The following is a 25120-nucleotide window of genomic DNA, read 5'->3' on the forward strand; positions in this document are numbered from 1 at the left end:
CACTTTAAAAAACCAGTTGTTCTGAATGTATGTCATTCTCAGAGTATGTGCTAGGAGTGATAGCACAGATATCACTGTGCTAAGTGCAATATACTTTCCTGGAATGGGCTGCTAATCTCTCCCCTTCTTATTTATTCCCCCTCACTGAAGCTAAGCATCCCGGTGGAGAAGAAAGTAACTGATCATCGGGACCGTCCCAAGGCCCTCTCCATTCACACGTCAGAGATGACTGCCACCAACTCACGCTACGACCCTCACTGCAGCTGCTCAGCCCTCCAGAACATCTTTCGCAGATTTGCCAATTCAGAGTTCTTCCACTCCACCTACACCCAGTTCCCAAAGTCTCAGAACAACTTCAGCATCCTCCACACCCTCTTCCTACGCCATGCATATCAGGTGGAAGCCAAAGCCCAGAAATGTACCGGCTTCGCCCATTCAACTTGGAGGACCTCTGCTTCTGAAGACCTGTGGTCTGTTTACTTCACCCAGATCTCCCTGGACTTTGAGGGGGCTGAGAGTTCAAAGGGCAGAGCCCTTAACTTTATTGACCCTTTTCCCCTCTCCATTTGGGTTTGCCTTCCCAAGAGATGGGAGCAAGCTCAGGTGTCCAAGCTGCAGGCCTCTGCTGCCTCGGAATTGAAAATCAAGCCTTCTGCTAGCTTTAGTAATCATGCCAAATACCAGGACAGTACCAGAGAGCCTAGGCTCTGCCAAAGATCAAAGACTGAGCAGGACCTGAAAAGTATTAACAAGGTCCCGGGGGCAAAGGACATCTTGGGAGAATGTGACTGTGACGATGGCAGAGAGGATGCTCAAGAGATGGAAGCCTCTGCTGATATTCACGTGCTTGCGTACTCAACCGCTCATGTGAAAATGCGGCTCAACCACTACCAATACCTGGTGCTGCTCAGGATGAAGGAAATTTTGCAGGCACTGCAGGAGCAGTTGGCCCAAGATACACAGGAATTGGCCGGATCTCCCTTAGAACCCGTGACTGCATGCATGGGCATCATGTTCAACAGTGCCGAAATGGCCCTGCTCATGCATCCCATCCCAGGTTCTGGCTCAGAAGCCAGGTCCATAGACTCTGATACAACGAGCCTGATAGAATCTGAGCTCTCACCTTCAGACAGCAGGGAGGGGCTGGCTACTGAAGAGAAGGAGCTGAAATCAGATGCCAGGTCAGAGAAGGAAGCGAGCAGCCCCTCAAAAGTCCTGGAAGACAGCGGGATTGAAAACACGGATGTGAACATGACCATGTTGCCAGAGAGACTGCCAGGATCCTTGAGTGATGGAGCTCTGGGAGCAGCTGACACAGCAGATCCACAGAGCAAGAGCATGGCGGAGAGGGGACCAGTTGAGGAAGCACATGAAGCCGTAGAAGCCCTGGATACAGAGAGACTAAGCAAGCCCAGCAGCCACTCTCAAACCCCTCTTGCCCTTTCTTCCAGCCAGTCCTCTGAGGCACCACCATTAGAGAGTGGAGACATCACTCTCAAAGAGCAGGCAGAACTCATCCCCTTGAAGAACCTAGATGTAGAATTATCAAGCGCACTGCATATGACTAAGGATGCCACTAAGGAAGCCCTGCACGTGACCATGGACCTCACAAAGGAAGCCATGTCGATAACTAAAGATGCTTTCAGCCTGAGCCGGGAGAAGATGGCTTCTACCATGCAGAAAATGCTCTCTCTACCCCCAACCAAGTGAGTGATTTCTCCTCTCGCCCTTCCGAACAGCAAAGCTGAGGTGGGGGTGGAGTTTAACAGTGACACATCCACGTTTCCTCTCCCCTTTAGAAGTTCATCTTTCCCTCTGAATGATCTTTAAAATTGCAAGCCATTCACTTTCTGGGAAGGGGGCAAAATGTTGGCTGACAGCTTCCTTCCTCTTGCTAGTGTCTTGGATCCAAGATCCTGCACGTCCCATAGTCTCTAGCACCTTTCATTGCTGTAATGTAGCCACTTCTGGGATGGAGGGCAGCATGCAGTTTGCTGTGCAATAGTAGGAGGGAATTTTGGCCAAGGATGCCTGGGCAAATCCCTATTCTTTTTTTAAAGATCTCATGATTTTAACGTTTAAGAGAAGGCAGGACCCTGGTTCTTAAGGTCTCATCTGAAACACTAGCACATAGTAAACTATGTCGTATATTGTAGATCCTGCTGCAAAAATTTGAACCTATGCTTCCAGGTAGTGTAGATCAATCCAATATATGTTCTATTCAATGTAGGTTCTTATACTGCACTTATCATGGTAGTATCTGAGCATCTTCTAGTAGTGCATTAAATGACATGACTAGCGTCTATCAGGTGTTGTACGGTTAGACCCCTAACTATCCCCTCCTGCCAGGGTAAGCCCACTTCTCCCTTCTCACTATTCCTGTGACTTTCTCTCTGTTCCCCGTATGAAGGGGGTGCAAGATGTTAAGACACATCACCAGGTAAGAGTCTTTCCTTGAGGACTGGATGGCTCAAGGGATACAGGAACCTTTCACTTCTTTGTTATCAGTGTAGTGCAGCCCAGATTATCCATGACCTAAAATTCTGACCAACCGACAGATGTTTAACTGCCTTTGGGATGTGTTGGTGATTCCCAGTTCAGTTCTTAGTGAGCTCGTGTCTACAGCTGGTCCCATTCCAATCATTCTTCCCGAGATAATACAGAGAGCTGGGGACTAGGGTGGCTGGGATAGTGCAGGCAGTTGGTAATGCGACTCGGAGCCTTTCATCTCCAGGTTGCTAGTTCAATCCTAGCTCAAGTTACCTGGTGGCTGTTCAGTAGCCTTGGTGAAATGTCTGGGTAGAACTCAGTCTGAGTCCCTGTAGACAGGTGTCCACACAAGCCACTATCAGCTTGAATATAACAGGTCCCCATGCTGGTAGATACAGCAGAGAAGGCACTAACTGAAGTCCTAAGTTTTTTCTCTCCTGCAGTGGTGGCCCCTCCGGGATTGGACTGAGATGCCTGGATGGGGCATTGCAGGAAGCTTGCACTGTCACTGTCTCTGCTGTGAATAAATAGGATTACATTTTCTGTTTCACTCCACTTTGCCCACCATTCCATCCCTGACAATTCTAAATGAAGCCACAAGCTGTGCTGATAACATTGTATTGTTTAATATAGAAACAGTGTAACTGTGATAATGAATTTAGTGCCTGAAGGCTAAGCTGTCTGTTTCTGTGGGTTTTTGGTAGGGAGCCTATGTCTAAAGCTGAAGAGGGGGCAGCAACCCCTGTGGGCGGCAGCAGCAGCCGAATGCATTTCTTCTCCATGAAGAGGACTGCATCCCAGCATTCCTTTGATGCCGCCTCCCTAGACGGGAACTGCACTGAAGACAGGCTGTCTGTGGACAGTGATGGCAGTGATGGCTTCGTGATGCTCATGGACCCTGGTAACTAGAACTGCCTGTATGGCTTTCTTCCATTATTAGTTCACACAGTCAAATTGATCTCTCATGTAGCCAACGGAGTGATGTATACTAGGGATCCCACTATGTCTGTCCCTAACTGATCCTGTCGATTACTTACTCCTGGGCCGTTCACCCAGTATGGATCTCTCCGATACTGATTTTTGAGATGCCTTCTCTATGAAAGAAGCTGTAGGGCAAGTAGAGTCTAAGAGAACCTTGCTGGTATCTGTATGGTATGGTCACTGGCACACTCAAAATGTGGAGTTAGCTCTAGAGAGGGGTTAAAACATGGAACTGGGACTTCGGAGATCTGGATTCTATTCCCAGTTCTGCCACAATCTTGTTGCATGACTGTGGGCTAGTCACTTCCTCTATTTCCTCATCTGTAAAATGGGAGGGATAGTTACCTACCTCACTGGGAAGTTAAGAGGCTTGATTCATTAATCATCGAATCATAGGACTGGAAGGGACCTCGAGAGGTCATCTAGTCCAGTCCCCTGCACTCATGGCAGGACTAAGTATTATCTAAATCACCCCTGATAGGTATTTATCTAACCTGCTCTTGAAAATTTCCAGGGATGGAGACTCCACAACCTCCCTAGGCAATTTATTCCAGTGCTTAACCACCCTGACAGTTAGGAAGTTTTTCCTAATGTCCAACCCAGACCTCCCTTGCTGCAATTTCAGCCCATTGCTTCTTGTCCTATCCTCAGAAGTTAAGAAGAACAATTCTTCTCCCTCCTCCTTGTAACAACTTTTTATGTACTTGAAAATTCCCCTCTCAGTCTTCTCTTCTCTAGACTAAACAAACCCAGTTTTTTAAATCTTCCCTCATAGGTTGTGTTTTCTAGACCTTTAATCATTTTTTTGCTCTTCTCTGGACTTTCTCCAATTTGTCCACATCTTTCCTGAAATGTGGCACCCAGAACTGGACACACTACTCCAGTTGAGGCCTAATCAGCGTAGAGTAGAGCAGAAGAATTACTTCTTGTGTCTTGCAGGGGTGGCTCTAGCTTTTTTGCTGCACCAAGCACGGCAGGCAGGCTGCCTTCGGCCGCATGCCTGCGGGAGGTCTGCTGGTCCTGCGGCTTCGGCGTACCCGCCGCCGAATTGCTGCCGAAGCCGCGGGACTGGCGGACCTCCCGCAGGCATGCCGCCGAAGGTTGCCTAACGACCGCCCTCGCAGGGACCAGCAGGGCGCCCCCCGCGGCTTGCCGCCCCAGGCACACGCTTGGAGCGCTGGTGCCTGGAGCCAGCGCTGGTGCCTGGAGCCAGCGCTGGTGCCTGGAGCCAGCGCTGGTGTCTTGCTTTCAACACTCCTGCTAATACATCCCAAAATGATGTTCACTTTTTTTTTTTTTTTTTTTTTGCAACAGTGTTACACTTTTGACTCTCATTTAGCTTGTGGTCCACTATGACCCCCAGATCCCTTTCCGCAGTACTCCTTCCTAGGCAGTCATTTCCCATTTTGTATGTGTCCAACTGATTGTTCCTTCCTAAATGGAGTACTTTGCATTTGTCCTTTTTTAATTTCATCCTATTTACTTCAGACCATTTCTCCAGTTTGTCCAGATCATTTTGAATTTTAATCCTATTCACCAAAGCACTTGCAACCCCTCCCAGTTTGGTATCATCTGCAAACTTTAGAAGTGTACTCTCTATGCCATTATCTAAATCATTGATGAAGATATTGAACAGAACTGGACCCAGACCTGATCCCTGCAGGACCCCACTCCTTATGCCCTTCCAGCATGACTGTGAATCACTGATAACTACTCACTGGGAACGGTTTTCCAACCAGGTTTGCACCCACCTTATAGTAGCTCCATCTAAGTTGTATTTCCCTAGTTTATTTACGAGGTCATGCAAGATAGTATTAAAAGCTTTACTAAAATCAAGATTATATATTCTAAGCCCTCCCTGGGTGGGCCCACACTACTTGAGTGGCTCACTCTGCATGGTCATAACCTCCCATAATGGATATGTTCCTCTACAACAATGGGAGTGCCAACTTTGAGACTGACTGCAAGAGGCAGTCCCTGGGCAGCTGGTCTGTGACTGTACATATCACTACTGGGAAGAATCAGAATGACCATGAATCTCTGGACCTGCAGAACACAATGTTCAGAACCCACTTCTTTAGCCTACCATTCCCCCAAATAAATACACTTAAATATAACAAAAATACACAGCCCTCCTGGGTTTCAGAAGGGGATGTGGTGGAGAGATGGACAGAAGCCTTTTGTATTCATGTTAGAATTCTAAGGCACTTGGATATTACAGTGATTAGTGGTATAGAAGTACATAGGTAGGTGGAATATTTGTAAAGGTGCTGTAGAAGGGCAAAGTGTGGTGTTGGGGATTACAGTAAGTGTGTCATTTAAGCTTTCTATCTTTAAATTAAATCAATCCAAGGTGCTTTTGATGGTTTTCAGGAAGGTGGCAAAGTGGAACTGTATCTGAGTATTCATAATCTGTTTTCAGAGCATAGTCTGGATTCCCTCACCCCGGGACAACTTCTTCAGGACCTTCATGATGCAGGCAGCAGAGCAAGCCCAATGGTAGAAGATGAGGATAGAGGGACGCCTGACATGAACAGCTCAGCTTCTCAGAGTGGAGAAGACCCTAGCCTTCAGCTGGTCAGATTTCTTTCCTCCGACTCCCTAAAGTCTTTCTTTAAAGGAACCTTTCAAAGGGGGAAATGTAGCTATTTTGACAAGTGGTACTGTGACTTGCCGTTTCAGGTCTCTGTTCTGGTGCTGAAAATGAATGAGGTGAACTGCGGGATAGAGGCAAAAGGCGATGATCTGTCGCTTGCTGTACAAGTTATGGAGGTTACTCTAGAGCAGTTGGGCAATATTGGAATGTGGCAGTATCTACAAAGCAGCTGTGTGGGTAAGATGCTGACCTTTGGACCTGTTGGCTTTGAAACCAGAGCATCAGGCACTGGTTGTTATTAGGGAGCCACGAACTGTAAATATTGTTTTCAGTGTTCGTGTGCAGTAACAATGTCTGTGAAATGTTAAAGATATTGAGAGCCTCTGTCTCAGTGGTTCAAATCCAGTGTCCAAAAGTTGTTTTCATGGCTGTTTTGGTGGCTCTCAATCCAATCTCAGTTCCCAGTGGACAGGTGGCCACATCATTCTTCCTCCACCACAACTGATTACACTTGTTATGTGCAAACAGAATAAAGTCTAAATCAGTGATAGATTCTTGTGCTTTAAAAGAGCCAATTCCACAATGTTGAGAACAATTATAAGACAAATCAGTTGGGAGAACGCGGTTAAACAGAAATATGGGAAGTCTTTAAGAACATTTCACTAAATGCTACAAAAGCCACAATTCCACTCTCAGGGGTGGCTACACTGGTTGAAAAAACAACCTGGTTTAGAGGAGAAATGAAAGCAGCTATAAAATATATTGGGGGGGGGGGGGGGGGACATATATATAAGTAGAAAGCAGAAGCTAGGAACTGTAGAAAATTGATAAGGGAAGAAAAATGACACACGAAGAAATCTACGGCTAGCAGAACTAAGGACAATAAGGACTTTTTCAAGTAGGAAATAGAAATTGTTAGGAATAGAAAGAATCCTAACAATGCTATTGGTCCATTCCTATATGGAAAAATTGTCAATAATAATGCATAAAAGGAAAAAAAATTCAATAAATTTATGTCCTATAGTTGGGGAAAAGACAGATGATATAGTTACACCAGATGATGATGAAATACTGTCCATTCCACCAGTAACTAAGGAGAATATTTAAACAGCAGCTATTAAAGCTAGACATTTTAAAATCAGGAGGTTCAAATAACTTGCATCCAAGAGTTTTAAAAGAACTGGCAGTGGAACTCACTGGACTGCAGTTTTGATTTTTTAAATAAGTCTTGAAACATTGGAGAAGTTTCAGAGAACTAAAAGAAAGCTAATGTGCCAATATTTAAAAAGAGTAAACAGGCTGACCTGGGTAATTATAGGTCAGCCATTGCTCCTGGGCAAAATAATGGAGTGGATGATAAACGGCTTGATGAAGAAAGAATTAAAGTAGAGTAATGTAATTAATGCCAGTCAATATGGCTTTATGGAAAATAGAACTTGTCAAACTAACCTGGTATCTTTTTTTAATGTGATTACAAGTTTGGTTGATAATGATAATAGTGTTGATGTACTATACTTGGACTTTTGCATGGCATTTAACTTGGTACAAATTCAGACTTAAATAAAGTGCAAATTTTTAACAGTGAGTGTAATTAACCATTGGAACAATTTACCAAGGGTTGTGGTGGATTCTCCATCACTTGCAAGTTTTAAATCAAGATGAGGTGTTTTTCTAAAAGACACGCTCTAGTTCAAACGGGAATCGATGCAGGGTCCTATGGCCTATGTTATGCAGGTCAGACTAGATGATCACAGTGGTCCCTTCCAGCTTTATAACACTAGTGGGGCCCCTTGTTGGTAGCCTCAGCCAAGAAACTAAGGATTGAATGGGCCTTGGAGACTGAACTTCTCCATCATGCCTAAAGGTGGCTCCGTCTAGGTCAGATAGTGACCTCCTGGGCTAAAAGTTCTCTGGAGTAGGGACTTTGTCTCCACAGTGCCTACCGCAATGGGGACCCGGTTCCTAGATGCTACAGTAATGCGTATAATTAATAATGCTTACAGAAGCTATGTGGGGAAGCTTGCACTGCTGCTCCTCATGCTGTTATCTGTGCTGTGGATCAACAGACATCTTCAGACTACATTGCTTTTAATCTGAGGTGTTTCACCAGCACTGAGGTCAAGCTTAGAAATCTTTCAAAGAAAGAAAGAGTAGCAATTACTGTGCTAGTGATACTCCTTGATAGCGATACACCCTTTTGTCACTAGGGGGCATAATAAAATTACAAAATTACATAGCATTCAATTTGAATGCAAAAGCCTCCTGTCTTATACAAAAGGTCCCTAATTGGGGATGGAGTTTTGCTCAATATATGTAAGATTCTAGGTGCTGTGGAGTAAACCTAAGTCCTCAAGAACACTGAAACCGTCTGGAGCTGACATAGCGGAGGGGCAAGTTTGGAGGCTCATGTGACTGCCACTGAGGGGGCCAATTGTGTTGATGGATTCTGTGATGTGGGCACTTGTCTGTTTGAAAATTGGACTCAAACTCATTTCACATGGGACAGAGGGGGCGGTACTGAACACCAATCAGGACTCCTGAGCAATGAAAGGCTTTATAGGCTGTATGTCTACTAAAGGCCTATAGCCTACGGCCGATACCATCCAGTCCCCCCACCCCTATGATTTTCTTCTGTGCCTCTAGGGGATCCAAGCGTAGAGAAGCCCTTAACCACAGAAGCGGATCAGACTCAGCCAGAAGTGTGCTTACGTCTTGAAATAGGACCGAGCGCCATTGTTCACTCACCTCTGGCTATCCAGAATGGGTTCCTTCACATCCTGATCCACAGCTATAGTGCAGAGCTCCTGATGTCCTCCCTCACCAACCTCGGACCTTTCCTCGAGGACGAAGTGGTACCTGAGGTGATTCCCATGAAGATAGAAATTGTGGATGCCAAGATTACACTGAAGGTGTGTTTGTGTGTGCATTGGCAGGGAAAAGGGGGTATCCAGGGCTCAGCTGTGGGTAAGGTTCTGCCAGGGAAAGAGAACTGTGGCTGTCTGGAGAGGTGCCATTTCCTTAATAAAGTGTGCAGAATGGGTTCTCTACCCTTTCCTCTGCCTCTTAAAAACAACCTTAATGGTGAACAGGTAGCTCCTTGGAGTCGTAGTGTAATGGTTTGACCATGGGGAATGTGAATGAGAGTCTGAAACTCCAGGGTTCTCTTCCCAGTTTCGCCAGTGACATGCTTTGCAGTGACAGGAAACTCGCTCAACCCCTTTGTGCCGCTCTTCTCATCTGCATCTGTAAAATGGGGACAATGATTCTGACCCTTTTTTGTGAAGCCCTTAGAGATCTACAGATGGAAAGAGTTGCATAGAGCTGTGTGGTGGTAGTATTATTGCCACTTACTCAGTGAGAGAGGGCATCTGGTGCAGAGAGATGTCTGATAACCCACCTGTAACTAGCCATGTGTCTTTGTCATACTCCGTATGACCATTACATGCCCCTTCCTTTGGTCTGTATCTCCTCACACAAGCATGGGCTAAGCTTACTGTGAAGCAGCAGGGCCATCTGCAGATTATTAAGGGCCAATATTGATGAAAGTTTGAATCTGGGACATGCAAGATAGTAACTATGAGATGTGGCCTTCAGGGGGTTTGTGGTGAGAGACTGATCCGGGTCGTCTTCAGGGATGTGACTGAATTCCCTTTTGCCACCCGGGAGGGTTTTTTGCAAAGATAACTAAGGCTTACATGCAGCCCTTGTGCAAAGCCATTCTCTTCTGTTTAATGGTCAGCCCTGGATGGGATCTGGAAATGTCAGAAGCAGTAACATGGCTACTGTGAGGACTTGAGAGGAAATCCTTTGCTGCATTGCCCTATTTCAGAGTTGTACATGGCAGCTGATAATTTTTGTTTGTTTTGCAGGATGACAGCCCTCGGGTGTACCCTACCTCTCCTGGCACCATTCCCATAACCTTGGCGGTGGATCATATTGTTGTGAAGCGCAGCGATGATGGAGTGTTCTCTGTAATAGGTCAGTAAAATAGAGAAGCCTTGATCCCCCTTCCTTCACCACCATTACTGGAGACTAGAACACCCTGCAGTGATTCCTGCTGGTAGAGACTGGAACTAAAATCTGCCTCTGCTGTGGGAGGCTAGAGCTGTAGTATCTGATCAGCGTCCATTGTTCCCTTATTCACTGCAACCACTTCTGCTGGAACAGGCTAAGAATATTATGTCCCCTATATAAGCACCCCTCTCCTACAATACTCTGATAGTCTCATATGCATCCATTGCTACTGGTATAGCTTCTTGCTTGTTCACAAACTTTTGCTTGAGATTATAAATTAGAAGCTCAAGGCAGCATTGGTGTAATCGTTAAAATGGGACTGGAGGTTTCTTTGGTTCTGGTTGTCATTGTCACTGACTTGTGAAGCCCCAGCAAGTGGCTTCTTTTTGTGTTTCGGTATGGGCATTTTTAAAATGGGCATAATACTCATGTCTGTACAGCACTTTGAGACACTTTTATGAAAAGTACTTCATGGTATAATGCACATATTAGTATTTGTGTTCCTTTCCAGCTGCACAAAAGGAGAGACTATCTTTACAGAAAAAGCCTGAGCAAGGTCTGAAGGAAAAGAAGGTCCCAGTAAAGAGACTCTTGGCAATCCCAACAGGAGCAGTACATGAACTACAGGTAAGCCATTTCTGCATGTTTCCTTCCAGATAAATAGGCAATAGCTTGTGTCCCAGACAGCTGGCTGCAGACGAGAAAACACAGGGTTGGGAAATGTAAGGCCTGTACATGCATGTCTCTTTCCTTATCTAGGGTGTTTATAGACAGGAAGCACTAGTGTTCTCTTGTGAGAGCAGTCAGGATTCAGTTCCCATACCACCTTTCACACTCAACCTGGAATCAAGAGCAATGCCTGCATTACCCTGCAGCAAACTCTCCCGATCACTTTCACGAACATTGTTTTCTGAGGGGATCCATCTTTCAGCCACCTGTCCAATCCCTGAATGGAAGATGTTCTTTCAGATGTGGGAACTTTTAGAAAATAGGTCATAAGCAACCACAGAATGAGTCCTATAGACATGAGAATTTCCTGGTAACATGGAGCCTTCTGCTTAATTCACTCACTGTTTAATTTGATCCAAACATCTGGAACCCAAATAATTTTGTACTGCAAACAAGCAAAAACAACCTCCACTTTTTATTGCCCTTCCTTTACACAGGCATTACTAGATAATCTGATCATTGGCTATTGAAAAATGTGCTGAGGGAAGCACTGTGGGCTAGTGGATGAAGGGCTGAATTGGGATTCAGGAGACCTGGCTCCTCTGCCATTGGCCTGCTGGGTGACCTTGGGCAAGTCACTTCTCCACTCTGTGCCTCTATTTTCCTTCCCACTCTTTGTCTCATCTATTTAGGTTGTAATCTGTTCGGGGCAGGGTGTGTGTGTGTGTGTGTAGCACCTAGCACAATGGATTAGTGATCACAACTGGAACCCCTAGGTGCTACAGTAATACAAGAATAGTAGTTAATTTCCTGATCCTACTGAAGTCAGTGGGAGCAGGATTGAGGCCTAAATTCTGAATGAAAGAATAACACAGTTCAAGGAAGACCCATAAATAAACATGATTGTCCAAGACATTGTTGACATTAGCCTTGCCTTATGCTGTGAAGCTGTGCGAGGGATTCTGAGGGCTATATGTATAACAAGACCAATAGGTAGCTTCAGACAAGGACAGGGGCGGCTCTATCTATTTTGCCGCCCCAAGCACGGCTTTTGGTGGCACTCCTGCGGGAGGTCTGGTGGTAATGCGGATTCGGCGGCATGCCTGCAGGAGGTCCCACGGTCCCGCGCCTTCGGCATACCCGCCACAGAATTGCCACCGAAACCGCGGGACTGGCGGACCTCCTGCAGGCATGCCACCGAAGGCAGCCTGACTGCTGCCCTCACGGCAACCGGCAGGCCGCCCCCCATGGCTTCCCGCCCCAGGCATGCACTTGCTGCGCTGGTGCCTGGAGCCGCCCCTGGTCAAGGAGGTAGAAACAGATGTGACTGAATTAAGGAGAGGTTCCTGGTGTCCTTACACAAGGAGTCCTGTTAACTTTAGTATGCCTGCTTATGAGGATAAGGATAATTCACATAAGTAAGGGTGCAGAATGGAGCCCAATATTTGTCCCTCTGCCTTCCCTGCAAGTATAGTTGTGTGACAACAGAGTTGTTGTGAAGGAAAATCCCCTCCTGCTGCGAGTCTGTTCTCGTGTCTAGAAGTGGGGTAGGAATCCATGGAGGCCTGTGGCCATTAGACTGCCACTGATGGCTGTGCAGGCTGAATATAATAGTGGCTATGAAAGGTATTCTAGGAAACAGTTGGAAGTGTATCTGTCAGCAGGTACTCATGCAAGAAAGCCAAATGGAATCAGTATGTCAGTAGGCTTTGTTTGCTCTCTAGCTGCAGGTCATCTCCAAGCTCCTGGTTTCATATTCCAATTGACATTACTGCGAGAAATCATCAGTCTGGTCTGGTTTGCATTTTACCTTTTTGAAAAGCTTCTCTCTCCTTGTCTTTTATAGCTAAAGGAAGCCCCAGCATTGCAGAAGGAGCTGCACGCCATGAAAATAGCCCTAGCAGAAGCCAATCTGGACATAACGCGCCTTCTGCAGGAAATTAGGAAATACGATCCCCTCTTCCAGCTTTGACAGCAGAGGCCCAAGGCTGCAGCTGCCCAGGAGGAGCAGAGATCACCACCAGCACCCAGGCGGCTAGTTTGTTACATTGCTGCTGAGAGGCCAACCTCAGCAGCGAGGAATCGCCTTGGGGAATGGAAACCTAATTGCAAGATCAACTCTAAGTGGGGTAGAAAGGGAGGAGGCCCTGGCTGGGTGAAGGGAAATGAGCAACAAGGAGCCATCTGGTTCTGGTTTTGCAGCCATGTCCCTCTGTCCTGGCAGTACAGTGCTACACTCTATATCACTGACCCACTGCAGTGCTTAGTCTGCAAACAGAAAATGCAGAACAGTAGTCAAGAGCCAGGCACCCCTGTCTAGTCATCTGACAATGGTGTTGCTGCTTTCACACCACCATTGCATCTGCTTCCTTGTTCATCTTGCTTTACAGGAGTGGGTGTCTGTACTTCCTTTACTATCTTCCTGGGTGTTCTTGCCCAAACACTCACCAAAGAGCACAGGCAAAAGCAATAATGGCAACTTGCCCAGTTGAGGCATAGTCAAACATGGCAGAAGTTTATTTTGCAGTGAGTGCATACGATGTGGAGTAAGATGGGATGGAAATGCTGGGGTGATTGGCTGTGAGAGGTATGGAAATAACTTCTCCCCATAGGGGAGAGGGAACATGACTTGCAGATGTCCCCCCCTGCAACCTGTCTAGTGTAGTACATTGTAGAAAAGGGGACTAGAAGAGACCCAACAATTTGCAGGTCCAGGACAAAACGAAGCCGTGGGGGTACTAGATTTAGGACGGCACCCTCCTCACACCTGCTGTCCCTGAACCCCACCTCTCACACTGTGTCCATATACTCTGGCTATTGTCTTTAGCCTTGTGTGAAGGCTGCCACTTTGAAAACTGACTCTCGCTCATTAGCTGAAACCAGAGTGGCTGAGTTCAGCTGTGTTCTCCATGCTGAAGTGGGAGAAATTCAGCCTCTCCTAACGAAAGATTATTTAACCTTTTCTTGAACTGACCACCGAGGAATCGGGCTGAGTGCAGAGTGTATAGGCCAAGGGATAGGAGAGGGGGAAGGCCTGTAATCTCCCTTTGTGAAGTGTACTGCACTCAGACATATCTGCCAGAGGTTCACAGACTGATGTGGGAGGAAAAGCCTTGACAGCAACAACTACACGAATTCCAACCTAGCCATGTATTTTGAGCCAGAGATGAATCAAGAGTGATGGTGTATGTTTCATCAGGGTGCTGACACTCAGACCTTTCCTTAGTGGCTTCTGGTTACCTTGGCTGCTCTCTGCTAGTTATCTGAAGGCAATGAAAACAGCAGCTGGGTAATGTTCACTCTTGGAAGATGCTGACTCAGTGCTCACCTTCTCCAAGGTGCTTCTGTGGTTAAGGTGAAGTGGCCAAAGTCAGTGTGTGACTTTCTTCCTTTAAAATTAAATAGCTTTTACAGGTAAGAAAACCTAGTAGAAGGTGAAGTGGGAGTTCATGAAAAGAAGTCATTAATGAAAATGCCCTTTATAATGTTGTAGGAAGCAAATGCTCTTCTAAAGGCCGATAAGTTCACTATTTCTTCATTTTACTTGGCTGAGCTAGGGCACAGTCTTGGCACTGGGTGAGGAAGCAACTACACGTGTGCCCTCCTTAACTAACGAGGGAATAAACAGAACATGCTAGAATCCAGCAGAGAGAGAGAGAGAATCCACCCGTGATGGAAGAGTAAGATGCACAGTTTAATACAGAACCATACAAGTGTCAGAATGAAGACTGCCCACCCACCACACTTTATTGCATTCTGAGTCTCTCTTGAATTTTAATGCATTTCAAACTTTTTATGGATTGGATTTCTCCAGAAGTATTTTATATTTGTATTAACGCACGATTTGTAATGCACACAATACTTTTTCTAGTGCCTCTAGAACAAACAGATGATCCCCACCCATCTTGATGAATTAAGGTCTGGGGCGTGATCAGAAGGAAAAAATGACTTGTAATATAACTTTTTTTCCCCTGCATAATTGTTCCTTTGCCTAATCCTGGATCTATCAGGTGTTTCTCTTTAGTAGGGAACTTGTAGTCTAAGCCCTTCAGCTCTAGGGAGGAAGGGTGCATGTTTTTATGTGCTCATTTGATGGGACAGATTTGGAGAGGGTACTGAACAATGGCTTGGAAAGAGCCAACCATGAATTCCCTTCAGATGTCACTCAAGTCAGGGTATGGAAGAAAGAAGAGGAGATGGGAGGATGCCAGAACCCAACACACAGAGCTGTCATTCTTGGGATAATTTTAAATTCAAAATCTTTTGACTACATTAGGCAGAAGATGGAACTGAATGGCACGCTGTAGTCTTTGACCAGTTCCACTGAAGAGACAGTAGCCTGGGGCAAAGACAGCACTGACTTACTGCTGTAAGATGGAGGACTGTATCTCTGCCATCTGCTTGTCTGTCAAGCTCCAACTGACCAATGCCTAAAAACAGGTATGGCAACAGCAGCAGGAGCCTGACCTTCACTGCGTGCACCAGGAGTCAGCAATTAGAAATTATTTTGCTTCTGAAGGGAAATTTGTTTTAAACAAACAACCTGCTCTGAGCATTAGCCTGAGGCAAACATAGGGTGGCGGAACTCCAGAAGGCTTTGCAGTTGTGGTACAGTCTCTTTCCTCCTCTAATTCAGCTGAGGTGGCTACTGTGTATTATATCTTGTTTGGCTGCTGCAGTTTTCATATGTTCATTTCTGTCCCTGGAAGAGGGGGGATAGTCCACTATCTCTCTACGCTAGAATATTCCTGCTTTTCCTCAAAAGCATCTTTCCTGTCCCATGCCTCCTCAGAACAGCTCTTGTGATAGGCAGTAATGCACATATAACCTATGTTGAAAAATCCTCTAATGTAGCAGCCCTTCTTCGATCCTATGGGTAGAGAATCTGTTACCAAGAGAATGCACTTTAACTTTTAGCAGTTGTGTGGGGGTAGATTAACTGAGTATTTCCTCACCACCTTCACCTTGTGCATGCACAGAATAATTTTAAAATAAAGAAAAGGGGGTTGTAGAAATGCAAGAATTATCTCCTGTTGTGAGGATCACCCTGTTGCTAAGCTAAACAGTTTTCTCATAAGACAGGCACTAACGTTGCAGTGCATCCATTTATATATAGCCAGACTTGCTGTGAAACTAATGTACAGCAGATAATTGTAGGTGTAAAAGACATCTAATGTTGTAAAATGTGTGTGTGTGTGTAAAGTCCAAGCTTTTGTTTCAAAGGTGAAGTTGTTGGTCACTTTCATATAAATGGAGGTTAACATTCTTTAGTCCAATTTATGTGATTATATGCACACTCCATCTCTTCTTGTTGAGGTAAGGGTACTCCTGCAAGTGCTAATCCCACTGCTTTACTTACATTGTGCTTGAAAATCACTTTTTTCCTTTGTTTTAAAGATGTTCTGCTGTGTCTTTTAGCAGTTTGTGAAAGAAGTGATGGGGAAGGCTTTGCACAGCCTGGCTATCTAATGGCAGTGGCGTCAAGCTACTTCCCTTTCTCTTCCGACACTGCAGCCCAAACAGAGCTGGAACTTAGTTTCCCACAGTGTGACCACAGGAGCTGGGATCAGTCAGTATCGAGCTAGGTTCAGGAAAAAAACTGGGTGTTTTTCTTTATTTGTATTTCGGTACAATACAGGGACCCTCCTTATCAGAGCCTCATTGGGCTCCATATTGTATAAAAGCTTCCTCACTGTTGAGGATTGAAGGGAGCAGCTGCAACAGGGGGGAAAATAGTGAGGTTGATTAAAATATTACTTTGTTTTAAGTGTTATGGGAAGGTTGATTTTTTGAAGACTTTACTGTTTTATGTTCTATTAAATGAGCTAACTTAATCCTCTGTGTAACTGCAGTATTAGATTAGGAATGAGTGTGGGCTGCAGTAGCTCTTGTTAGTTTGAGGGCACCACTTCTCTCTGCTTATAAACAGGGATACTGGGTACAGGCAGAGTACTGTGTACAAGTCTGACTTGAATTCAAGAGTGAGTCAGTATTGGAATCTTATGTTGCCCTATTACATTTCCATGAGTGCATTTTTTTGGTTCTGTGAACCACCTTAAAAAGAAAAACTAAACTTAACCTCCACTGTGTCAAATGTCTACTTTCTCTGAGGCTGGTTTTCTTGAGTTCTGAGTAAGTGCAGAATGTGGCTGAACAGCACACCGGAAAAATGACAGGCTAAAGGTTGTAGGAGGGTGGGCAACTGTCACCAAGAAGTATAAAATACCACTAATAGGGTATTGTTTCTGCAGTCCCTTACCTGCTTATGGACTACAGTGCCTGCACATATCCAGAGGCAGATGCTACAGCCCCCTCAGTGTTCATTAAGGATGAATAGATAGCATTTCCCCCTGTTTAAGTCATACAATCCGCTACCACAACATGCAGTTATGTTTCATCTGTCCCATCAATGAGAATGGAAGGGACTACTCCAATCCAGCTCACAAGCCAATTAACTGAATAGCAAGTTTAATGAGTGTTCATTGCATCAAATCCCCCTTTCTATACCGATTATAGATATACCTGTTATAGCAGTAGCCATCACTACCACCACCACATCATCCTCTCTCTAAGTAAAAAGCCTATTGCACCAAAGACTTATCCTTTTTCTGTTGAAGTGTTTAGGTGTGTTTCATATAGCCACAGCTGTAAGTCTGATGGCCCTAACAACATTTCCAAGTCAGTTATTGCCCCCCTCTACCACCAGCACCTTTTACGGTAAGTTGCAGTCACTTGATGAGGTTTGTTTAGCGCATGTTGAAATAAGGACTCCTATGCACATGATACAGTATAGAGGCCTTTTCTTCCAAGAGTTTAGTACTAAAATACAAACTTAAGTGAACAAGACTGCTGTCTCTACTGCTGTTTCAAAGTTATTCTAAACTTTAGCCACAACAGTAAGTTTTTATATTTATCTACCACAAATCTTGCAGAAGTTGTATACGGAAGCATTTCATAGTCTGAGAAACTGGCCACATGCACTCAGTTCAGCTTTGTTTTAAGAAACTTCTGTATTTGGTTATTTTGGTACTGGCTCATTAGTTAATACTGCAGACACTAGAAGTGCAGGAGGTTTAGAAGCTTTCTGTTTAAGCAGCTCTGAAGTGATGTGGTTTATAGCTGGTAGTCTATTCTCTTCCAGCTTCTCCACGCTCTCTTGCTTCTTAAACTGCCCTCTAGTTTTCATTTCAATGGAAGGTGATTTTTTTATACTTTGAATTGGGAATCTGTCCCCGTGACTTCAGCCGCCGGACTGCCTCACGCATGTGTTTGGGCTGAAGAGGTGGTAGTTCTCCCCACTTCTCACACACATCCAATGCTAAACAAACCAAAAAACAAACAGTGAATGTTATCTGTCAAGACAGTTCACAGAGTTAAGCAAGTGTCTCAAAGAGGCTTTCAGATAGTAAAAGCTAACATTTCAGCTTGAACTAAGCAGCTTCTACTATTCATAAACAGTCATCAACTTTAACTCCACCAAAAGAGCTAGAATTCCTTGCAGTGTCTGCAATGCACACTTAGGAGCATTTTACCAGAATGTAAGAATCAGAGTGAAACTGACTAATCTGGATCTCATTGTCCCAGCTGAGTGAATCAGAATATAAAAACACTAACTGGTAAAATAACATTTTATTGAACAGCTGAGATTACTTCAATTAATTTCTTAAAACAAGTTGTTGGATGACAATGCCCCTTTTTACTGCAACTTGTTAAAATAGTTAGGGGTTAGTTAATTTGAGGAGCACAGGTATTAGGGACCAATACACTAGAGACAGGAGATGAGCATATATGGTAGAGATGGAAAGGACCTATTGGATCACTGCATCCATCCCAATCCAATTGCCACATACAGGCTCATCTCAAATAAAGATACTAGATTACTTCTGTCATGTGAGAGAATTTGGATAAAAGCTATCTGTAGAAACAGCCACAAGCAGGGTTCATCATTTCAGCAAAATACCACCTCTACAGGTAAAGGTCAAGTGTTTTAATAACAAGCCTGTACAGAATGGATGGCTTGAACCAACAGACTACTGTCTCCCTTTCAAATGTACTGTAAACATTTCCAAACAGCTCCTTAAGTAGCTCACCCTTCAATGTAGTGTTTCATATAGTGATCTCAGCTCATCAATTAATGGAGACCAAGCCTCAGAAGAATGGATTTATGCTAGTTAAATATCACCTCCCTTGTGTTGAATTCCTTCCTAATAGCAGAATCAGGGTTCGTGAGGCATCTATTTTTGCCCCTGAAGACATCCAGTTCATAATAGTTTTTACAGCAGTCTTCCTATCTTAATTTCTTTGAGTTGTCTAGATGCTGTGACAAAGGTCTAAGTTATTAGTTACCTTGAAACAACCATGTCCTCTCCCTTAAAAAGATTTTCTCTTTCCTTTAATAATCTTTAAACAATATATTTTTAGAATATTTCTCTCCCCCTCTACTGCGCACCCACACACACTTAAAATATTCCTCTTGCACTCACCTTCTTCTACCACCTCCCCAGCGAAGACTTTGGAAATCCCAGACATGGCAATAACCACATTCTGAGACACAGAAGTCCCAGTAATGGACTGGACCAGCTTGAGAGAAAAGAGGATATAATTAAGTGAAAAATTTCCCTGCAGCTGAAGACTTGGGTTGGTTTTTTTGTTTTGAACATTTAGACTAAGCATGAGAAATGCTGAGCAGCACCTACTGAAGTCAACATGAGTGGAGGTTGCTCAATACCTCTTCTGTCATTGAAAATCTGTGCACTCAAATTGATCTAAAACTACAATGATGCTCTATGCACTTATTTTTATACATACCAAGCTGTCTCTTTCACCTCATATGTTCCTCTGTGGACTGAGTATTTGCAGAATCTTACCCGTTTAATAGCAGCCTTGGGGAAAGCAGACCGGCGGTACATCTCATAGCGGTTCAGCTGCTCTTCAGAAAAGGAAGAAACCAATATTCTGGAGGAAGGAAGAAACATCAGTTATGACAGAAGACAGACTTTTTTCACCTTAAAAAGCATTCCCCAAATCCATGTAGGGTCTGTTTCTACAGTGCACCACTTTAGAAGAAATATTTTATTAGGCATAAGGAAGACAGCATTGAAAGGAGAGGGTAGGTTGTGCCCTACTTAGCTAATGCAGAGGTTTGGGTGCAAAGTAGTATTAACTGTTCTGGTTTACAAACTGGGACTCAGATCTTCCTTTATGAAGGCAAAGATCAGAGAAAACCAGTTACAAAATAGTTTCCAGTATTAGGCTTAATAAGTAATGACAGTGCATATTACATGCTATAGTACTTTTTATTTTCAGCAGCAAGCTCTGTGCAGTGAATTGGGAAAGCTAAATTCAGTCTGATGAGGAGCAAGTTGTCATAAAATAATTAGATAGAGTCCGGTGACCAAACTTGGCGTCACATGGATTAGAAATTTAAGGTGTACTCACTGCATTTTCTGAATCTCATCTTCATCTACTTTCTGCTTTTTCTCTTTCTTCTCTTTTATCTCTATTTTTATCTTCTTAGCTGCAGAAGTCTGCAATGTAGAATCCTCAGTTTCTGTTGACACTAATTCCAAGCCTTCTTGACTGTTCACCTGCTGCAAGAGATTACCATCATTTTGGTGAGGTCTCTGTTATTCAGTTCCAAACCAGAGCTTTCGGTACTCGGTGGTTAGTCTGTGTACAGTCCTACTAAGCATCCACAGAGCACTATGATAAATATACAACCAACAGAATCCAGATTTTAATCTACAAGCATATTTTGGCTGCTATTGCTTTGTTACAACAGCATGTGAATATAAACACAAATCAGAGGACTGTGTGGCTGACAGTTTTAGGTTGGCTCTGAATTTCCAGGCTTTCCTAATGCTCAGTTACTTTATTACACCCTTCCATTCCGGACAACCTCTGCTCACCCATACGGGGTGTGTGAGAGAGAAAAAATGGGCTGCCCACCCACATAATGCTAGCAGCATCATAGTAATGTCACCAGCTGTGCAAAAAAAATCACGATTTGAAGGCGCCCACAGCAGCTGGCTGCACTTTGGAGCAGAACCCCTGGGACACACCAGAGGCTGGAGGAAAATTTCCAGGGGTGGTGGGGGGAATAACTAGGGCCCTACAAAATTCATAGGCTTTTAAAAAATCATAAATGTCATAATTTCAGCTATTTAAATAAATTTCAGTGTTGTAATTGTAGGGGTCCTGCCCCAAAAAGGAGTTGGGAGGGGATCACAAGGTTATTGTAGGGGGGGTTGTGGTATTGCTTAGTTCTGTGCTGCCTTCAGAACTGGGGAGCCAGGAGCAGAGTTGCCGCCAGCAGCAGCACAGAAGTAAAGATGGCACGGTATGGCATTGCCCCCGTTACTTCCGTGCTGCTGCCTGCAGAGCTGGGCCCTCAGTCAGCAGCCACCACTCTCTCACTGCTCAGCTCTGAAGGCAGCAGCGCACAAGTAAGGGTGGAATGGTATGATATTGCCACCCTTACTTCTGTGCTACTGTTGGTGGGGCGGGCGCTGTCTTCAGAGCTGGACACCCAGCCAACAGCCACCACTGCAGCCACCCAGCTCTGAAGACAGTGCAGAAGGGTGGCAATACTGTGACCTCCCCCCTCTACAATGGGGGGAGTGTGACAACCCCCCACAACCCCCTTCTGGGTCAGGACCAATGTCCCCTCTAATTTTTTACATCCCTGTGCAGACTGAATATTGTTATGTGCACTAATATGGAGGTGATGTGTGGCAGGGAGAGAACTCAGGGCTGGGTCAGAGTGTTGGGCTGCGGGGCGGGGGGGGGGGTTTGAGGGCTTTGGGGTGGGACCAGGGATGAGGGATTTGGGGTGCAGGGTTGTGGCAGGGAGAGAGGACGCCCCCCAGCCCTCTCTCACCACAGCAGCCCAGTGCCAGGGGAGAGGCACCTCTCCCCGCTGCACGGCCCTTAATAGCCTGCTGCCCGGCCATGCAGCTTAGCAGGAATTTAGGTCAGGACCCCCATAAACAGGTGGGAGTTGTCTTACCAACTCTGAGAGGCCAATTAATTAATTAGTTGGCCTCTCAGAGTTGGTAAGACAACTCCCACCTGTTTATGCTCTCTGTATGTGTGTATATGTATCTCCTCAATATATGTTCCATTCTATATGCACCCGAAGAAGTGGGCTGTAGTCCACGAAAGCTTATGCTCTAATAAATTTGTTAGTCTCTAAGGTGCCACAAGTCCTCCTGTTCTTCTTTTTGAGAAATAACCAAGGTAGCTAGTGCCGTAATCCCACCCCTCCCCCACTCCACTTGCCATCCAGCCTGTGCGCCTCTCTCTGCCCCACCCTTCCTACCTCCCCCCCCTGCCCCTTTTCCCCCTTTCCCCCGTCCCCTTCCTCCAGCCCGCACCTCTGCCACCTGGCAGTCCGCTTTGGGCTCGCTGCCCCCACCGGGCTCGGCCGCCTCCCCCTCGGTCTTCTCTGCCGCTGCCGGCGGTTCCTCGGAGGCCGTGGGGACAGCCCCAAGCCCCGGGGGCGATGAGACAGCCGGAAAAGTCTCCTGGGTAGAGCCCGAGTCCCCGCTCTCTTCGCGACTGGGCTCCCCGGCTTCCTCCATCGCCGCCGGAGAGACGGCGCGCTCTGATGATGTCATCACGCCGGCGGCTCCGCGGAAGGGCCGCATCTACTCCGCCCCTGCCGAGAGATTTCTGTCTCCATGGCAACGCAACAGCCCTCGGGAGACGGGGTCTGTGGGCGGGGCAGGGGGAGTTGGACTGGAGTATTGTGGATAGGGAGGTATTGGGATGGGGGTTGGAGTAGTGGGGTTGGGACTGGTAGGGGAGAGGAGGGAGTTTTGGGGGTAAGGTATTGGGATGGGGAGGGGAGGGCAGGGCATGGGGGTTGGAGTGGGGCATGTTGGGAGAGGTGTGGGGGAGGGAGAGCAAGGGGGTTGGGACAGATAGGGGAAGGGAGGAAGTATTGGGGAGTAGGGAGGGCATGGGGGTTTGAGTATGTGGGTTGGGACAGGTAGGAGGAGAGGAGGAGTATTGGGGAGTAGGGAGGGCATGGGCGTTGGAGTATGGGGGTTGGGACAGGTAGGAGGAGGGGAGGAGTATTGGGGGTAGGGAGGGCATGGGGTGGAGTAGGGAATATTGGCATTAGAGAGAAGATGGGGGGCATTGAGGTGAGTGACTCAAGCACCCTCTGTTTCTAGGCACAATGGAGTAGAGGATTATCACAGGGCTTTATAATCCTTAATACAAATTTACAAATAAAACATTTCTCATTGAGGCAATATAATGAGTTTTCTGCTGACTTTGTTTCTTTGTTGAAGGAAGCCAGGCGGGATGGCAAAATCCCAGTCAGCAATTTTCTGTATTGTTTCTAATTGGCCATCCCACTAAACTGCTGTGATCATTAGGATAGTGGTTAGGCCAGGAGATGGGGGAATCAGGACTCCTGAGTTGTTTCCAGCTCTGCTTCTGGTCAGTATGTGACTTTTGAGGTCACTGAACTTCTTTGTGCCTCAGTTTGCCCTCTGTAAAATGGGTAATATTTACATTCTTCACAGGGCTGTGGTGAGGATTAATTCATGTTTGAGAAGGGCTTTGAGATCCTTGATTGAAAGGTGCTAAATGTGTGACATTTTATTATTTTTTGGACCACAGTTGCTTAGATATTACATCATTCTCCTATGGTACACCCCCCCCACACACACACACTGTCTCTCTCTCTCCCTTTTCTGTGTAGCCCTCATTTCAGAGACCACCCCTCTCTTCTGTATGCCAGAAAGAGAACTAGGATGATGTAAACGATGAAATCGTGACTGAAACTCTTATTCTGGTATCTCTGCGCTATAAGGATGGAGCGCGCTTGGCACACAGATCCAGGAATGAGGCCTTTCACATACAAGAGTTCTGCAGCCACTGCTCCTCACCCCAAAGCTGCATTACAATGCAATCCTACCACTCAGTGTTGATTCTCAGGCCCAGAAGTGGCACTCCACTGTCTGCAACTGCTTCAGGAACGCCACCAAGCGCTTTTAATTGTTTTTTGCTATGTCCCTCAGCAATCTGTCCTCAAAGAAATCCTCATGTCCCTGGTTGTTGTGGTACTTCCTGAGGGTCTGCAAATACAGGAGAATCATGCATCCTGTATTTGCAACTTTCATGAGAATAGTGCAGAGCTTTATGGGCTCCATGCTTCTGTCAGAGATGGCAAACACCAAAATGTTCCACACAGGTTTGTGGTGTATTTAAAAAAAAGATGTGAAAATTATGGTCTATAGATAGCATTATGGGATGGAGAAAATTGCACGCTGGGAATCTGACCCCCTGGATTCCAGAGATAATCTGGTGGGACTGATTGGAGTCATTGCAGCTTGTTAACCCCTCCTGGCCAGTGTGAGGTTCATATAACCCATCACACCATCTTTCCCTAGTATATTTTTAAACAGTGTTTTCTTTATGGATTAATATTCACTAATAATCATAACACAACTGAGAGACTCCCCTTTTGTAAAACAGGAAGGAGTTAACACTCTCAAGAAAGAAGCCTTGAGTTTTACTTGGTAAACAGATACCTGACATTTGTCAGCATAATGACACTCACATGGGGAAAGCTTCTGACTGAACCAGACATTCAACTAGGTAGTGTGCTGCTATTATCATGAAATACAAATGACATCTCTCATTCATTGCTATTGTGAAAAAGATAGGACCAGAATGATTTAAGATGGATATTAGCCTCATTAGTTCAGTAGATCTTTTAAACTACCTTAATGTATTAAAAAAGACTTAGAATTAATTTCTCCTTAGTTATTTGTATTTGTTAAATGTAAGGATTCTTCTACAAGTCACATACAAAAGAGCATGAATAATGCAGAGGTAAGATTACAGCATGAATTACTGAAGGAGAAGGATTGTATTGAATCTAAACATAGGTATGCTGGTATAGTTTCCATAGTGTAGACATACCGTTAGAATTGTCTAAAGCCATGTCTCCACTACAGACTTTGATTGATGCAAATTATGTCAGCATACACCCGACAAAGTTTGTAGGGGTGTGTGTGTGAAGTGTGGTTGGTGTTCGGAATTAATTGAAGATTATGATCTGCTAGAGCCTTCCTATGGAAGGGTGTGTCTAACACAAACTGTAAATTAGATTGGTCATCAGGAACCTGTTGATGTAGTTTGCTTTAGGTGGGGTTCATCTGAAAGAAAGGGGGCTGAAAAGTGAGCCTAGCAGGGCTAAGGATTATTTGGGTTTCTGTTGGACTTTGACTATGCTATCTCAGAAGCGGTTGAACTCTCTTGATGATTGTGCCAGAGGGCTAAACCACAGGGCCTATTCCAGTGCTATATTTTGCCATGAGATCGACTATGAATAGTGTTGTAGATAAAGCA

The 25120-nt window shown here is 45.2% G+C and overlaps 2 protein-coding genes across 3 annotated transcripts in view; one reads left to right on the forward strand and one right to left on the reverse strand.

Moving 5' to 3' along the window:
• BLTP3A (bridge-like lipid transfer protein family member 3A) overlaps window positions 1–16829 on the forward strand; it is a 66089-nt gene extending 49260 nt beyond the window's left edge. The window contains exons 14-21 of the mRNA XM_065591687.1: window positions 151–1706; window positions 3195–3391; window positions 5894–6048; window positions 6154–6304; window positions 8711–8976; window positions 9937–10045; window positions 10593–10708; window positions 12597–16829. Of these exons, the coding sequence (XP_065447759.1) occupies window positions 151–1706; window positions 3195–3391; window positions 5894–6048; window positions 6154–6304; window positions 8711–8976; window positions 9937–10045; window positions 10593–10708; window positions 12597–12722 (2676 nt within the window). The 3' untranslated portion in view covers window positions 12723–16829. The remainder of the gene's footprint in view (window positions 1–150; window positions 1707–3194; window positions 3392–5893; window positions 6049–6153; window positions 6305–8710; window positions 8977–9936; window positions 10046–10592; window positions 10709–12596) is intronic.
• Window positions 16830–17201: 372 nt separating this feature from the next.
• Window positions 17202–22378, reverse strand: TAF11 (TATA-box binding protein associated factor 11). 2 transcript variants are annotated; one of them, XM_005309686.5, is made up of 5 exons: window positions 22126–22378; window positions 20189–20340; window positions 19618–19705; window positions 19234–19330; window positions 17202–18068 (listed from the first exon to the last, which is right to left on the reverse strand). In XM_005309686.5, exons 1-5 carry the CDS (start codon window positions 22366–22368, stop codon window positions 17938–17940), a joined length of 711 nt encoding a protein of 236 aa, XP_005309743.3. In that variant the 5' UTR covers window positions 22369–22378; the 3' UTR covers window positions 17202–17937. The 2 variants fall into 2 exon arrangements, with proteins under 2 accessions (XP_005309743.3, XP_005309744.3); XM_005309687.5 differs by having other exon boundaries at window positions 20189–20337; window positions 22126–22371.
• Between the last annotated feature and the right edge of the window lie 2742 nt (window positions 22379–25120).

Source organism: Chrysemys picta, chromosome 4, assembly GCF_011386835.1.
Source record: "Chrysemys picta bellii isolate R12L10 chromosome 4, ASM1138683v2, whole genome shotgun sequence".
NCBI classification, from domain to species: Eukaryota; Metazoa; Chordata; order Testudines; family Emydidae; genus Chrysemys; species Chrysemys picta.

Coding starts and splice junctions, on each gene's coding strand:
- TAF11 (XM_005309686.5), bottom strand. CDS start 22,368: ATGACATCATCAGAGCGCGCCGTCTCTCCGGCGGCGATGGAGGAAGCC. Junction 20,341..22,125: donor CGGACTGCCAGGTGGCAGAG/GTGCGGGCTGGA, acceptor AATCTCTTGCAG/CAGGTGAACAGTCAAGAAGG. Junction 19,331..19,617: donor CCAAGGCTGCTATTAAACGG/GTAAGATTCTGC, acceptor TTTTCTCTCAAG/CTGGTCCAGTCCATTACTGG.